This window comes from Dendrobates tinctorius, unplaced genomic scaffold (assembly GCF_039654945.1).
Source record: "Dendrobates tinctorius isolate UK_male_01 unplaced genomic scaffold, ASM3965494v1 ptg000003l, whole genome shotgun sequence".
NCBI lineage: Eukaryota > Metazoa > Chordata > Amphibia > Anura > Dendrobatidae > Dendrobates > Dendrobates tinctorius.
The window spans coordinates 24006458-24023991 of NW_027361671.1; the positions used below are offsets into that span (position 1 = coordinate 24006458).

The 17534-nt window shown below is 40.6% G+C and overlaps 1 protein-coding gene across 8 annotated transcripts in view; it reads right to left on the reverse strand.

Annotated features, from left to right (window-relative positions):
* Positions 1-17534, reverse strand: part of ARB2A (ARB2 cotranscriptional regulator A) — a 663887-nt gene that overhangs the window by 264303 nt on the left and 382050 nt on the right. The window contains exon 9 of one of the 8 annotated variants that reach the window (XM_073587876.1): positions 10068-10761. The exons of the other annotated variants lie outside the window; for them this stretch is intronic. Within the exon in view, the coding sequence (XP_073443977.1) occupies positions 10663-10761 (99 nt within the window). The 3' untranslated portion in view covers positions 10068-10662. Of the gene's footprint in view, positions 1-10067; positions 10762-17534 lie in introns of those variants that run through there. 8 annotated transcript variants of the gene reach the window in all.

A 17534-nucleotide genomic window follows, 5' to 3' on the forward strand; every position in this document is an offset into this window, starting at 1 on the left:
ACAGTGGGAGACAGTGTTTATTGCCTGGTATGGGGGCAGTGGAACTATCGGCCCCTGGATGGGATCATGTTGACTGGGGACATTGCATTTTGACCATCTACCCGTAATTGCTGTAAGACCATGGATCTAAGGAATAAAAATAGTTGCATTGTTAACCTGCCTAGGTGATTATTACAACCCGCAACCTCAGATCTTCATAGTAGGTTACAAATCTATTTATACGCCTACTTTCACCAGAGAGAGGTTACAAGAATATCATATTAATTTCTTTTGGGGTTGCAAAACTTGGCACCTTTTTTTTTATTTTTGCTGTATGGTAGATTGTAGTAAACTACACTAGTCTGCATAAAGGCATAATATACATATTTTATATCAAGAAAACATAGGCAGGCCCATCACCCCCTCATCTTAACCCCTCTGAGACCTTTGCTGCTCTGATATGGTCTGGTGACTCTTACTTACCTATTTATGCATTTATTGCAACTTTGCACCTTTAGCCATGACCATCACCTTTGGCCGCTTATTGCATTAGGAAATTCCTTTCTTGTGGTCAGCTCCACATGTCCTAGGGCAATCAGGAGGTATATTTTCTCTCCATATTGATTAACTGCATGGTTGGTATCAGCTCTGTTCTACCATCTTATGTTGTTTGCATGTTACAATTTTCTGCTGTATTATATGACATGTGCTTGCTTTTTACTTGCTTATGGGCAGCTTTATAGTCCTGTTTGGTACAAAATATTTCAGGTTCATCTCACCTGTTTTTGGGGGGTGTTTAGGTTTTTGTTTTTTTGCACATTTTAAATGTTTTTAAATTTAATGTGTCCGATATGAAATAAAGGTTTTTATTTAATTATTGAGATGTGCATACCATTATTAGCTTAGTCTTTTTCTTCCCCCTTTGTCGATCAGATTAAAGCATGTCTCGATGGAAATCTGATCCCAGATCTCTTCTACACGTTCTCAAAGTTGATGCATACTGGTCGACTCATTTGGGTAAGTATACACTTTTTTCTTCAACTCTACCCACAAGCGTTCAATTGGGCTGAGGACTGGGGACTGTGGGGACCAATACAGAACCTCTACTTCATTACTTCATTGTAAATGAATCATTTATTCGATAATCTAAGTATGATTCAGATCACGGTCCTGCTGAAACACTATGTCGTCCTGTTCATATCCATAGTACGAGTGTATAAAGTAACTCGACTTGTAGAATACTCACACATAGCTCAGCACTAAGACCACCAATGATCCTGGTCAAGTATCCAAGAATAAAGAATCTGTCTTTTTATGTGAAACAACCTCATATCATCAAGATTCCTCTACATAACTTAAAAGTTCCTTCAATTTCTCGATCAGTTAGCCCCTTTTTCCCCTTGCTTCTTCCAGACCCATCAAAACTTAGTCTTTTGACTTTCATCTCATTGCTTCAAATCACCTGTTTCCAATCTTCTACTGTCCACTTTTTGCATTTTTTTGCAAACTCAAACCGACGCTTCTTATGACAATGTTGAAGTCGAGGATTGGTCATTTTTTTCAGACCACCATTCCAGACCTTTGTAACATGCATCACAAGATGCTTGCTTGGATACTTGTGATCTCACTATTTCAAAGCATACAGGCTATTTCCAAACCGTATTTGTTGCACCAGAAAGGATATATGTTGTGGTTGTGATGAGTAGATATTTTGCCTGGACGTCCACCTCTTGGATTTTGAATGGATGGACGGACTTCTTTTCTTATTCTTTTAACTGTCATGGTACTCACAAGATGCAGTTTGGCAATTTTCTGGGTTGATAGACCGCTATCGATGAGTTGGGTGAGGTTTCTCTTTTCCTGGGAAATTTTCTTTATGGCTGCTTCTTGTTTCGAACCAGTGACCAGTTGCTTGGGAATCAAACTAATACACTGAGCCATTAGGGAATTTGAGAACAGGTTGTATTTTGTAGTATTCAGGAAGAAAAAGATTTTTTTACACCACCAGGAGCAAAACAGTAACAATGCAGTAACATGATAAGAATCTGCATAACTAGTCACATGTTAAATATTTGCAAGTCAAATTTATGTATGAGATATCCAAGATGATTGTCTATAAAATGATGGCAGTCTCATGTTCGAAGCAGTAGTGAATGATGAGATATGGAGCCTGAAAGTCAAAAGTTCAAATCATTGTTACCCTTTTGCTCGTCACTGTATATCTTTGTACTAACAATGTATTAGTGGCCTTAAAGGTGGTCATATTTTAACAAACAAGGAGAAAAATGAGAAACATATGCTGGTATGAGTAAGAAAATTGTATATTTTCTTGGGATTTTGATCGGCAAACTTTGGCCAACTTGTAGCAAACAACCTATGTCAACTGCTCTTAGAAACAATTTCTTGCAAATGATGTATGGCTGCATGCAAATATAAACCACACACACACATGTATTCTGTACCAATTATAGTGTACATGTCTGGCGAAGCGGTCGCAGACATCCTGGAGGCAGAGATCAGAGACCGACGCTGGGAAAGAACTACTCTACTCTGAAACTGAGCCCCTTTATACATTTAATACTTACATGAGATATACGTTAAACTAGTTGGAGGCCCGATGCCATCGCATCGGGAGGGCGGTAATGTCACGATGGGGGCAGGCTTTAAAGTGTTGAGAATCTCTCCCCCCATGTGCTCACCCACCTATCCACTCTCTCTTTCCCCATGTGCTGACTTCTCCCGTCTGTGCTCTCTTCTTTGACCTGTCTACCCCATGTGCTATCCCCCTTGTCTGCTGTCTCTCTCCTTTCTGTGCTGTGTTCTCCCATCATGTGCAGTCCCATTTGAGCTGTCTCCCCCCTGTGCCCTCTCTCTCCCATCTGCTGTCTTCTCTCATGTCATCTCTTCTTCACATTACAGCAGGAGATCGCAGAGGATACATTTTGTGAGGTAAAATATTGTTTAAAAAGTCAGTGAAATATTTTACCTCACAAAATGAATCCTTTGTGATCCCCTGCTGTAATGTCAATATTGTCTTTTGCTTCTTCCCCTGCCCAGGAGATGTGGGAAACTTTCGCTCGTGGGAAAACCCCTTTAATGTAACCAGCTTCCTCTGCCTGTAGACACATCGCGCATCTGCCGCCGGAATCAGCCGAATGATTTACTGCGCCTGCACGGAATTCACACAGGCGCAGTAAATCAGACCGCCACCATCTTTGTGCAGACAGACAGCGGCGGTCACATTAAAACTGCGCATGCGCTCCTCCTGTACAAAAAAGGTGACGGTCAGTGAATCATTCGGCAGCGGCGTGTTCGCGACTGTGTTCCGCTGGTGGTACTGCGCAAGAGGTTGCGTACGGCATATAGTGTGTGTTTGTGTGTGGTGCGATGGAGTTCCACTGGTGGTACCGCGCCACAGCCGTTTCCATATTGAGACACCCATCACTTGGGTGTCCCAATATGGTGGTTGGTGAACTTCTGCCGCTTGGAATTCTGGGATCCGGAGACATCTGGACAGAACAGGATGTGAAGACATTACAAGGTAATTATGAATAGATGTATGACCAGCAGTATATATCTCTCTTGGAGAGTCTGATAACACAGAACAATAGGTATGCAGTTGTGTAATTGGGCCAAAGGTAATCCATCATTTTGGAATATAGTATTGATATGGGGGAACATGGCTCCTCAGAATAATCATAAAACACATCTTGCTTTGTGTAACAAATTTGTAGCTGCAGAAAATTTACTAGGGAGAGTGCAGGACACAGGGGAACATGCGGGTCAGTGTGTTACAGACAGAATCGATAGCAGCTACTGTTAAGAACCACAGAGACATTACATCTCAGTCACATCACAAAGAAAAACTTGTTTCCAAACATTCAAAATCCTGTACACAATTTAGTGGCTTTTAAAGTGTACAGGAAGATTACTGCACAATTCTATCAAGAAATTCCTACACATGACAATGGTGGGAGTGTTTAAATACAACTCAACACTAAACACTGCCAAAGTCTGTGCTTCAGTCAATGAAGGCTGGGCATTATAAAGGAAACTTATTGTACAGATTCGTAATATGGCATATAGCATGCCATCAACCTTTAAAGGGGTTGTCCGACCTTAGCACACGAGTCTGCAGTACTTGTGAATCATCACAGAGCTTTTGCATAAATTCTATTGAATGACGACTAGCTGTGCACAGCCTCGCTCAATGCAAGGCCAGAAATGTTTAGTCAGAATGTGGCTGCAAGTATGCAATTCACATATCTGCAGCCAGATGATGGCCCACTCCTGGAGAATCCTCACAGTAAGCGTGATGTGGGCACTCTCAAGTCTGTGGCTACAGAGTGACTGCAGACTTGTAGTCTAAAGGTACTGTCACACTAAGCGATATCGCTAGCAATATCGCTATAACTTGTGACGTTACAGCGATATTGCTAGCGACATCGCTGTGTCTGATACTTACCTACGACCCGCTCCCCCGCTGGTTATCGCTGATCGCACGAGAACGTTCAGGACCGCTTCTTGTCGTCAGTTTCCTGCTGGGCTTCCAGTGGAGAGACGAGTGACGAGCGTGGAGCCGGGCGGGAGGACGCAGGATCGCCTAGTGTGGACAGGTAAGTAGCGACCCCCGTCCCCAGCGATGTCGCTGGTGAGATCTGCCTGTGTGGCAGGTCACTAGCGACCACTTAGCGATGTACCAGCGATCCTAACGCTGGTCGGGATCGCTGGTACATCGCTAAGTGTGACAGTACCTAAAGGCTGAACAACCCCTTTCATGCAACTCGTGGGCACATGGGTGTTTTTGACAAAATATGGGCCTGTTCAAATCACGATTGGCTAGCTCTTCCAAACAAATTTTTTTTTTTCAAAATAAATCTATTAACAAATCCATAAATTCAGGGTTAATAGTGCCTGTCTCCAATTAACAAGTTTATCAGGATAATTTTCTTTGCTTTGCCCCCCCCCCCAGGACAAATAGACTGCTTCATTTTTATGTTTTGCTGAATAAGATCATCCCAATGGATACTTGATGTCAGTTTACTGTTTTTTTTTTGTGTTATTAAAGCAAAAATAAACCAAAACTGTATAGGATGAATATATTTAGAGCCCCTGTAGCTCCGTAATAAATGGTCAAAATTTGTTTCAGTGTGTTTAGATTTTTTAGTCAGATGTTTCTAAGGTTACTGAAGTACAATTATAAGATTTTATAAGTTTTGAACCTTTTCTTGACAAACACATGAAGTTTCTGCAAAGACTCAATAGTTACAATTTTAAACACTTCTAGAATTCTCCCTGGCAACTAGATATCAGCTTCTGGGCCAAATCCCGACTGATCACCGCCCATTCTTACCTACTCAGTGCTGGGAGTTTATTGCAATCTCTGTGTTTTGTTTGTGCACCCGCTTTTTAAGAATGACCACAGGTTCTCAATGGGATACAAGAAGTTTTCAATTTAAATTTTCAGTTTTTTTTACAGCTCCAACTTGTCACTTTTACCTTGTAACTTGATGAATCATTGTGCTGGAAAAAGCATTGTTTATCACCAAATTGCTCCTGGATTGTTGGGAGAAGTTGCTTTTGTAGGATATTAACTTCTTTTAACCCCCAAGGCTGTTTGCACCTTCATGACCAGGCCAAATTTTACAATTCTGACCATTGTCACTTGAGGTATGAAGTAATAACTCTGGAACACTTCAACGGATCCAACGGATTCTGACACTTTGTACTTAATGATCATGGTAAAATATTTTTGTTATGAGTTTTCAAACTTAATTTTTATTAACTCAGAGAGTAAATAACATTTCCCACAAGTCTAATTTACATCAGTACAATTTTGTAAACATAATTTGTGTCTGTTAGGAAGTTATAAGGATTCAAAGGTGACCATCGATTTCTATTTTTTTCAACCAAATTTACAAACCATTTTTTTAGGAACCACATCATACTTGAAGTGACTTTGAGGGGTCTATATGACAGAAAATACCAAAAAGTGACACCATTTTAAAAACTGCACCTGTCAAGGTGCCTAAAACCATATTAAAATGTATTAACCCTTCAGGTGCCTCACAGGAATTTTTAGAACGTGGAAAGAAAAAAAATGAACAATTAACTTCTTTTCACAAAAGATTACTTTAGGACTTATTTTTTTTTATTTTCAGGGTAACAGGAAAAAATGAACCACACAATTTGCTGTGCAATTGCTCCTGAGCAGGCTGAGACCTCATATGTGGGAGAAAACCACTGTTGAGCGCATGGCAGGGCTCAGAAGGGAAGGAGCACCATTTGACTTTTTGAATGCAAAATTTGCTGTAATAATTAGGAGGCGCCATGTTGCCTTTGGAGAGCCTTTGATGTGCCTAAACAGTGAAAACCCACCACAAATGAGGCAGTTTTGGAAACTAGACCCCTCAGGGTACTTATATAGATGTATGCTGAGAACATTAAACCCCCAAGTGCTTCACAGCAGTTTATAACATTGTGAAAATAAAATAAATCAAATTTTTGCCACAAAAATGTTTTGTTTTTAGCCCCAAATTGTGCATATTCACAATATTAAGGGGAGAAATTGCATTCTACAATTTGTGGTGCAATTTCTCCTAAATACACCGATACCTAATATGTGGAGGAAAACTACTGTTAGGGCTTGGAAAAGAAGGAGCGACATTTGACTTTTGAAAGCAAAATTTGCAGGAATAACTAGCAGATGCCATGTCGCATTTGGTGAGCTTATGATGTGCCTAAACAGTGGAAACCCCAAAAGTGACACCATCATGGAAACTAGACCCTCAAGGAACTTATCAAGAAATGTGCTGCTAAGTATCTTGAACCCCAGGTACTTCACAAAAATTTTCTTAGTCCCAATTTTTTTATTTTCACAAGGTTAGGCTAGTTTCACACTTGCGTTAGGAGGTGTAGAGCACGGCCGCCGTGCAGCTCCGCACCCTGCCACGCCACCTCCGGTCAGCTCCTCCTATGGGCACATGATGCTGCATGCGACCTGCGTACTGTATCTTTAGCATTGGGTATGCAGGCCGTGCGCTGGTATGCTTTTGGCAGTGCATGCGCCCTTTTGACGGTGCACTGAGTGCACCAAAATGCAACACGGTGCGTTTAGCGCATGTCGGCGCACCGTCAAAAGGGCGCATGCGCCGCGAAAAGCATACCAGCGCACGGCCTGTGTACCCAATGCTAAAGATAGGGTATGCAGGTCGCATGCAGCATCATGTGCCCATAGGAGATGCTGACCGGAGGGGGCGGAGCTGCACGGCGGCTGTACGCTGCGCCTCCTAACGCAAGTGTGAAACTAGCCTAAGGCTAGTTTCACACTTGCTTTTTTTTGCAGCGCGTTTTTCCCGCAAAAAAACGCATTGAAAAAACGCATACATAAGCATACAACTGCTGCGTTTTTTTCAAGCATTTTTATGAGCATGCATGAAAAAAACGCAGCGTTTTTATGCGTTTGTATGCGTTTTTAAAGCGTTTTTACCGCGTTTGCGTTTTTTTCCAACATTTTTAGGTGGCCCCTCACACTACCCAAACCATGACTTTACTAACCCTAACCCTGACCCTAACCCTTAACAAAACCATACTTAACCCTAACCCTGACCCTAACCCTGACCCTAACCCTTAACCAAACCATACTTAACCCTAATCCTGACCCTAACCCTGACCCTAACCCTAACCCTGACCCTAACCCTTAACAAAACCATACTTAACCCTAATCCTGACCCTAACCCTGACCCTAATCCTTAACAAAACCATACTTAACCCTAACCCTGACCCTAACCCTGACCCTAACCCTGACCCTAACCCTAACCCTGACCCTAACCCTTAACAAAACCATACTTAACCCTAATCCTGACCCTAACCCTGACCCTAATCCTTAACAAAACCATACTTAACCCTAACCCTGACCCTAACCCTGACCCTAACCCTAACCCTGACCCTAACCCTTAACAAAACCATACTTAACCCTAATCCTGACCCTAACCCTAACCCTTAACAAAACCATACTTAACCCTAACCCTGACCCAAACCCCAACCCTAACCCTGACCCTAACCCTAACCCCCCTTAACTAACCCTAACTCTAACCCAAACCCCTAAATTCCATGGTTAAAAAAAAAAAACGCATATGCAAAAAAACGCATACATGAGCATGCGAGTGCGCACATATGCGCATCCATAGGCTATAATGGCCATTTTTAGCGCAAAACGTGCGCATATGTGCGCATGCGCTTTTTTGCAGGGCCAAAAAATGCAACATGCTGCGTCTGGAAAATACAAACGCACACCCCAAAAAAACGCAGCGCATGAAAATCGCATACATGCGCTTACAAGCGCGCAGGTATGCGCACCCATGTTAAATATAGGGGAAAAAACGCATGCGCACATATGCGTTTTTTTCCAGCGCTAAAAAACGCAAATGTGAAACCAGCCTTACATGAGTAAATGGACCCCAACATTTGTTGTGCTATTTCTCCTGAGTACACAGATAACCCAAATGTTGTGAAAAACTACTGTACGGGCACAAGGCAAAGCTCAGAAAGGAAGGAGTGACGTTTTGGAATGCTGACTTGATAAAATGGTCAGCATGTGAATGTCCCAATTGGAGAGCCCCTGATGTGCCTAAACAGTGGAAACCCACCACAAGAAAGCCCATTTTGGAAAGTAGACCCCTCAACGAATGTATCTAGATGTGTGGTGAGCACCTTGAACCCCCAGGTGCTTCACATAAGATAACAAGTAGACGTGAAAATAAAATAAAAAAAACAACATTTTTTCCACAAAAATGTTATTTTAGCCCCAATTTTTTTCTATTTTCACAAGGGGAACAGGAGAAAATGGAAGCCAAAATTTTTTTTGCTAGTTCTCCTGAGCTCAGTATGGATGAAGTACCATGTTGGAATTCAGATTTTGCTGGACTGGATTGAAGGTGCCATGGCACATTGGCAAAGTCCCTGAGGTGCCTGAACAGAAGAACCCCCTAGAAGAGACACCATTTTACATATTACACCTCTCCATTAATTCATCACGAGGTGCAGTGGTCATATTACCACCAAAGGTAGGTCACAGAAATTTATACCATTGGGCAGTAAAGAAAAAATTACACTTTTAATCAACAAAATATTGTTTTAGCCAGAGATTTTATATTTTCACACTGGGAAATGGGTAAAAACTGAGACTGTTGGATCACAGGTCTGACGGCATCTAGAGTGCATCAAATCTTTCGCTGGGGGTCCTGTCTAAATCTCGTATTTCATAGACTTACATGGAAACTCTGGTGTAAGCGTTCAATGCAGAGCACAATTTAAATGTGCGCCGAGCTAAGCTGCAATCTTTGGGAGGCAAAAATGAACAAATCAACAGAAGGTGAAGAATTTTTTTTTACGCCATTCCTTAGGTATTATAAGCGATTTGGAAACTTTATTCTTCAAGTTGGTGCGATTAGAGCTATACTAGATTTATAGTTTTCTTAGGTAGCTGTCACACACTAAAAGATGCTTTTTTTTTTGCAATATTTTGACAGCTATAATTTTTCCATATTTCGACAGAAAGTCATGTGAGGGCTGTTTGTGGGACAAGTTTACGTTTTTTATTGGTACTATTTTCGGGCACATGACATTTTTTGATCGCTTTCTACTCCGAGTTTTGGGATGCAGAAAGAAACACTAGTAATTCAGGAATTGCTTTTTTTAAAAAAAAAAACGGTTCAGCGTGTGGTAAAATTGATAAGACAGATTTTTCTTAGGGTCAGTACGATTACAGTGACATCCAATTTGTATCTTGTATTTATGTTTTGACGCTTTTACACAATAAAAACTATTTTCCAAAAAATAATTATTTTGCATCGCCGTTTGAGCTGCATGATGGCTTGTTTTTTGCGGGACAAGAGGACGGTTTTCAGCAGTACCATTTTGATTTAGATTCATCTTTTTGATTGCGTTTCATCCCACTTTTTTATCTCACGATATGATGATCAAGCATCATTTTTTGCCTTTTTTATGGTATTCACTAAAGGGGTTACTTTTATAAAAATGGTAATTTATGGGTAAAATGTTATTTTATTATTTTTTTTAAATATATTTTTACATTTTTTTCCACTTTTTTTTTTTTTACCTTGTCCCACTATGGGACTTTCACTTTATGCTAGCTGATTGCTGGTTAAGAATAGGAATGCAGGAGCATTCCTATGCTTTACAAACGGTCAACGTTGCATTGACAAACTTGCTAGATCATGCTTGTCAGATCGGGGGTTTGGGGGGGTAGACCGATCCAAGGGCAGAGGGGGCTTCCTCCCTCTGCATGCCCTTTAAATGCTGTGATTGCAGCATTTAGGTGGTTAAAGTGACAGGAGAGGTGTGGCACCGCTCCTTGCACTGAGTGCCGGGTGTCAGCTGTCAGAATCAGCTGACAGAAAGCAGCGATCACGCGCACAGCTCCTGTGCGTGGGTACAAGCCATAACGTTTCCATACATCCAAGATCGCTAAGCAACAGGTGACCAGGACGCATTGATACGTCCAAATTAATAAAGGAGTTAAAATACCATTCTTTATTCATGACAGTGTTATTAGGCAAAATTGTGAGTGAGCCCTCTTCATGGATGAAAAGCAACTCTACATATGGTCACCGGATGCTTTACTGGCTTTACTGGTGGCATGACACAGGACTCATGGATCAATCATGCTTTGGGGTTGGGTTGCAGCCAATGGCATGGGGATGGAGGGAAGAATGGATTCAATGCAATTTCAGCAAATTCTCGATGCAAACATAACACCATCTGTAAAAAAAAAGCTCAAGTTGAAAAGAGGTTGGCTTCTACAATTGAATAATGATCCTAAACAAATGTCAAAATCCACAATTGACTACCTCAAAAGGCGCAAGCTGAGGGCTTTACAATGGTCCCACAGACCCCTGATCTGAGCATTACTGAATATCTGTGCCTAGACCTCAAATAAGCAGAGGATGCAAGACGACCCAGGAATTTCACCAAACTGTAAGGCCGGGTTCACACTTGCGAGGAATACGGCCGAGTGAGAGGAGCAAAAAGCACGCATTAGACACGGACCAATGATTCTCTATGGGGTCCCTCACACCAGCCGTATATTTCTCATCCGTATTCTACGGTCCGTGCCAATCGCAGCATGCTGCAATTGTCAGCGTACTACGGCCGTAGTACGCCAATGCAAGTCAATGGGTGCGCAATAAATACGGATTACACAAGGACCACACATGTGACTTGCGAGAAATACGCACCAGGTGTCTTTTAGCAAAGCCGGCAATTCAGTGCGCTATACAGTAAACTCACACTGACAGGTTTAATAAAGAAAGAATAGATATAGACACATAAAATACATATACATATATATATATATATATATATATATATATATATATATGCATTCTATGTGTCTATATCTATTCTTTGGTTTCTGTTAGAAACCCTGTCATAGGGCTCCATTATATGTCCATTTTGCAAGCCTGCGAGAAAAACTCGCCATACAGATGCCATACGGATTACATACGGATGCTTACATGCGCAAAATACGCGACCACACCTTGATTACGGATGACATACGGAGCACTGTTTAGGGGCCATTCATCCGTATTACGCATGTAAAATACTGACTGTATTTTGCGTCGGTTAGTGTGACTCCAGCCTAAGAATTTCCAAAGAAAAATGGTTCAAAATCCCTCGAACAAGAACTGAAAGACTCTTGGCTGGCTACAAAAAGCATTTACGAGCTGTGGTACTTGCAAAAAAGGGGGTGCTACTAGGTACTATAATATATATATATATATATATATATATATATATATATATATATATATATACACACACACACACACACTCATACACAGTATATATATATATATATATATATATATATATATATATATATATAGTGCCTTGTGTCATCTTTAATTTTGAGATCATTTCATATTCAACTTGCTTAACTGTTCACAATAACAGTAAGTGTGTGTTTGTATGTATGTATGTATCGTATGTGTGTAAGTAGACAATGCAAAACAAAAAAAAATAAGATTGGAATTCCTGTAATACAAAGACATTCTCTTGCAGGATCACCGGTTCTATACATGCCACCACATTTATACCCATCTTTGCAGTAATTAACGCTAGCTTTAAAGGCTTTATACGTGAAATCAAATTTTCAGGGCTTGTGAGTTGAAAATGCTATTTAAAAGAAACAGGCTGACTCCATTGAAATGTTAGAGACAACTGATGCTGGAAATCTGTGGGACCAGCTCCAAATGTGTAAGCTTCAGAAAATCAGTGAGAGCTGACAGGTCCGCCCCTCGTGGTTCCAGACCATTCTATATTAAAAATATCCTGCTGAGAACTTTTCTTCAATTCATTTCCATATTGTAAACATAATGAGACCACTCATGTTTATTTGTGGGCAACAGATCCCTCGGGGGCCCTCACAGCTGCATTCTGAGAATAACGTACACCTACCCTGTACCACCTCCACTTCACATGACTGCTTCTTTAATCACAACTTCAGCAATGGCTCACAGCAGGAACACATGGATCGGAGCAGGTACACTCTGTTCATAAAGCACTTAAGTCAATTAAAATTCAGTACCCCTGCAAGCTTCTTTTGGATTTTCTTTTCTAAAAACATTATGCTTTCTGATGTTGTGCTTTCTCTCCACTTGACAAAGAGGAAAAAGTATTTTTATTTTCAGGATAATTGTCCAGAATACATTTAATAGGCTTTGAATCCCTCAATGCTTGGCAATGTTTGCATAGTTTCCATGTATACATTTACCATCAGTATCCTTATCTACAATGCTAAAATCCTCTGTCTTTTCACAGTACTAAGGAACATCATAATTTAACTGAGCAATATAAAAGCATAATTTTACAAACAAAAAAACATAAAAAAGGAATCATATGTGATTAGAATTAAAGGCGCCATACAGAAATAGATAAGCATAGCTGCTTCCTACCAAAGATAGAGACATTCGCGTACACAGGTTGAGTGTGGTAATGTAGTTGACCCACTAAGACATAGTGCCCACAAGACCTCTGAAGGTGTCCTTTCATTTCAGAAGCCAAGATATTAGCTGCAATCAATCCAGTAAATTATAAGGTTTGTCCTCTAATTACTGAATTTTTTCCAACTCATCACACATATTACATTGGATTGAGATATAGGAAATTTGGAGGTCAAGTCAACGCCATAAACCTGTTGCCATGTTCTTTAAACCATTCTTGAACAATTTTTGCAGTGTAGAATGGCACATGATCTTGCTGAGACCATTATGATATGCCATTACCATAAACAGGTCTACTTGATCTAAAACAAGGTTAAGGTAGGTAATTCACATGAATGTAAGGACCCATGTCTTCACATTGCCTCTGTCGCTTGTTTTTCGTTCATAATGTATCCTGACCTGTTCACATAATATGTAAAAACAAAAAAACAAAAAAAGGAAAGATTATTCAGACCAGGTCAACTACTTTCACTTCTCAATGATCCAGCTTTGATGCTCTTGCGCCCACTGTAGGCACTTTCAATTATGGCCAGAAGTCAGCATTAGCACTCTAGTCTGCAGCAACATTGCCCTATGCCAGGGTTCCCCAACTCCAGTCCTCAAGGCCCACCAACAGGTCATGTTTTCAGGATTTCCTTAGTATTGCCCAGGTGATAATTGCATCACCTGCACAATACAAGGGAAATCCTGAAAACATGACCTGTTGGTGGGCCTTGAGGACTGGAGTTGGGGAACCCTGCCCTATGCACAAGTTGCGATGCACTGCTTCTGCTATATGTGGCTTCTGGGGGATTTCCTCCTCCTTCCCCAGACTCATCAATAACTCTTGGGCACCCTTGACCCCGTCGGTGTTTCTCTGGTTGTCCTTACTTGAACCATTTTTTGCTAGCTACTAACCATTGCTTAGTGGGAAGATCTGCCGTATTGGAGATTCACTGTCCTCATAGTCAAGTCAATTACAATTTGGCTCTTGTTAAAGATGCTAAGAATCTTATGAGTGCCCATTTTTCTTGCTTCCAAGATATCAACTGCAAAGATTTACTGTTCACCTGCTGCCTAATACAATTCCCTTTCTGACAAGTGCCATTGTCAATGTTATGCTCTTCAACTGTTGGCTGATCAGTGTATAGTGTTATTTCCGAGGAGGGTGGCATTGCCGAAAAAAAAACTCCGTACAGACGTTCAAAGAGGAAAAAGAAACATGTTGTGATCCGGGGAAGCGCTATCTACAATCCTCTGAAAGCCAGCAAACACAAAAAACATAAATTATTGCTACGGTGGGAATGTCACATACACTGATCTCATCCTGAAATGTCTTCTTTTACAGTCACTGTGAGTTACACAGCTAAATGGTTTAATGGCAAGGAAAATCTAAGAGTATGGCAGAAAGAGCTGTGTGCAAGGTTCAAAATTATCAATAACAATGTGCATGCAGTGCTGACAATTAAGAGAAAACAGAATCTACTAATTTTCTTTGTCTTTTAAGATATTTGGGCAGTATTGGGCTAGTGTAGATGGACTATCAGAAGTGCTGGATTAAAGTATCTTTAAACTTTATGCAACAATGGAAACTAGCTAACATTTTAAGTGCTTAACCCCGTAATGACCGCCGATACACATTAAAGATTAAAGGGGCCTTATTTCATCAATGCAGTTTTAGAATGGCAATTGTGAATTAAACTATAGTGCCAGGGTTACAGCTACTGGGGGTAGCTAAGACCTTGGAGAACACAATCAGGGACGGTTTTTCCGGTCCGCGGTCACATAAAAAAAAAAAAAATTGCCAGCTATGAAAAACATTTCTCTCTCTTCTGACAACATGATACACAAGTCCAAGGAGAGAGAGATGAGGACCCAACACACCCCCCTCCCGTGACCTCTGCCATGTGCCCAGGTCAATCCAGCAACGTCCCCCTGCCTCTTCCAAGTTCTGATAGCCGGCACCCGGCAATAGTAGGGATTTTTCCTGTTGGTTTATTTTGATCACTGTGATAGGGTCTAATGCCACTAATTAGTATGTAATTTCCCCTGTGTCATCCCCTTAGTCAGATTACATTTTTATTTCTTTCATTCTTTGCCATTAGGGTTAGGGTTGGGGTTAGGGTTTTTTTAAAATTCCAAAAAATGACGACGATATGCCAGCTAATGTTGAGGGCAAGTGCTCGCTACTCAAGTTTGTATATTTGCAAACTCAAGTAGCAAGCACTTGCGCTCAATACTAATGACGACATTTTCAATAAGACTACCTAATGTTATCAAATGCTGTCTATTACCTTTGGGTTCAAAATCCTCACTCTATCCCTGGATAAAATCCTTAAGGGGTTTATTTTCCAAAATAGGGTCACTAGTGGGGGTCCCACTGTTTAGGCAAGCCAGGGGCTCTCCACACACAACATGGTGTCCGCTACAGATTCCAGACATTTTTGCTTTCAAAAAGTCAATTGGTGTCGCTTCCCTTCCTAGCCCTGCCATGTGCCCAAATAGTAGATTTCCACCACATATCGGGTATCTGCTTACTCGTGGAAAAATTGTACAACAAATTTTGGGGTCCATTTTCTCCTGTTACCCTTGTGAGAGTAAAAAAAAAAAATGGGGGCTTAAGCAGAAAAAATGTTGTGAAAAAAAGTAAAATATTCATTTTTTCCTTCCACATTTCATTAATTCCTATGAAGCACCTGAAGGGTTAATAAACTTCTTGAATCTGGTTTTGAGCACATTGAGGGGTGCAATTTTTAGGCCGGTGTCACTTTTGGGTATGTTCTGTCATATAGACCCCTCAAAGTGACTTCAAATGTGATGTGGTTCGTAAAGAATTGGTTTTGTAAATTGTTGCAAAATTGAGAAATTGCCTATCAACTTCTAAGCCTTATAAATTCCTAACAAAAATTATGCTTAAAAAAAAAAAAATTGTGCTAATGTAAAGTAGTGTGGTAAATGTTATTTATTAACTGTTTTGTGAGGTATAACTATGTGATTTAAAGGAATAAAAATGTAAAATTTGAAAATTGCTACATTTTCTTTTTATCTCGAATTTTCAGTTATATGCAAATCATATTGACCAAAATTTACCATTAACATGAAGCACCATATATATCACGAAAAACAATCTCAGAATCACTGGAATTTGTTCGAGTGTTCCAGAGTTATTAAGACAAAGTGACACTGGTCAGATTAAAAAAAAATTGGACTGGTCAATAAGGTCAAAATTAGGTCAGTCATTAATGGTTTAAGCCTCATGGAGGTTGTCTGTCGTGATGCTATGTGGTCCCTAAAGGAAGAGCACAAGAGAGATTGGCTGCACGCTTTATTTTAATGGGTGATGAGAAGCTGGACAAGGATTCCCTCTCAATACTCTCAATATAAGCACACAAAAGTCATAGAAAACTTGAAGCACTTGAATTACCTGCAAATCAGTGGTGGTCTGGATCTTGAAACCTCCAACAATCCTGCAACAGACCCCTAAGAAGTTCACAGCTCAGACGACAGGTGCACACAACTACTGTCTGAGTGTGCATACAGCCCACAGTACTGACTCAATAGAAGCTTAGGCTTTTATACTCCAGCTTGTATGTACACTCAGACAGCTGTGTGCTCCTGTCTGCTAAGCTGCACACATCTTGGGGCGGCCTACTGTGTGATTGGTGGGAGTCTCAGCAGCAGGACTACCGGGCGATTCAAGTGATTACTAAATATGAAAAATAAAGAGAAATTAGTTACTCTATTAAGTCCTTTCACCTCTTAGTACAAGTGGCTGTGGGTACGAAAGTATAGGAAAAAATGTTTTGCTTGGTCTACAACAAACTGAATTCCAGCATGAAGAACTTTCCATCACTGGTTCAGCTGTTGTAAAAAAACAGTTTTGAAGGCCCTTGTTTTAATTTTTTTACCCCAGGTTGCAAATTTCAAGGGTCACTATGACATACTTAAGGTCCATCTGTACTGGCCAATAATTGTCGAATGAGGGTTCATAAGAATGCTTGTTCCTGATCATAAGCCCAAGTCAATCATCGGAACTATGGATGAACAAAATGCTTATTCATCAGCTGATTTGACAGCTTATGCATCCATATTAATAATCAACAGCACACCAACCATGTAAAAAGGAGGACTGCTAACAATGTGTGTGCTGTATGGAGATAAAACAGTATGTATCGACCTGCATGAACACTTCTATATGCTAAGATTAAGAATCATTTACCAACCTTCTAAAATAATAACCCTGGTGCCAAGATCCCATGTACATGACTCAACGACCAATATATGCACACTTGGTATACAGCCATACTATCTTCTGCTGACTAATGAGCTTGTGCCATTATGGGAGGCTGTAGACAGAATAATCACACTTCTTCACAGCCTGTGATACATGGACAGCTATAGTTTGGACTCCACCTGTTTCTCTAGTAGCATAACCTTTGCATTGTGACAGACACATCACTATGAGGTCTTGTTGAGATAATGACTTGTGCACAGATATATTGCATCTCCCTGGAGTTAGAGGTGAAACTTTGCTGCATTTAACGCTGGAAA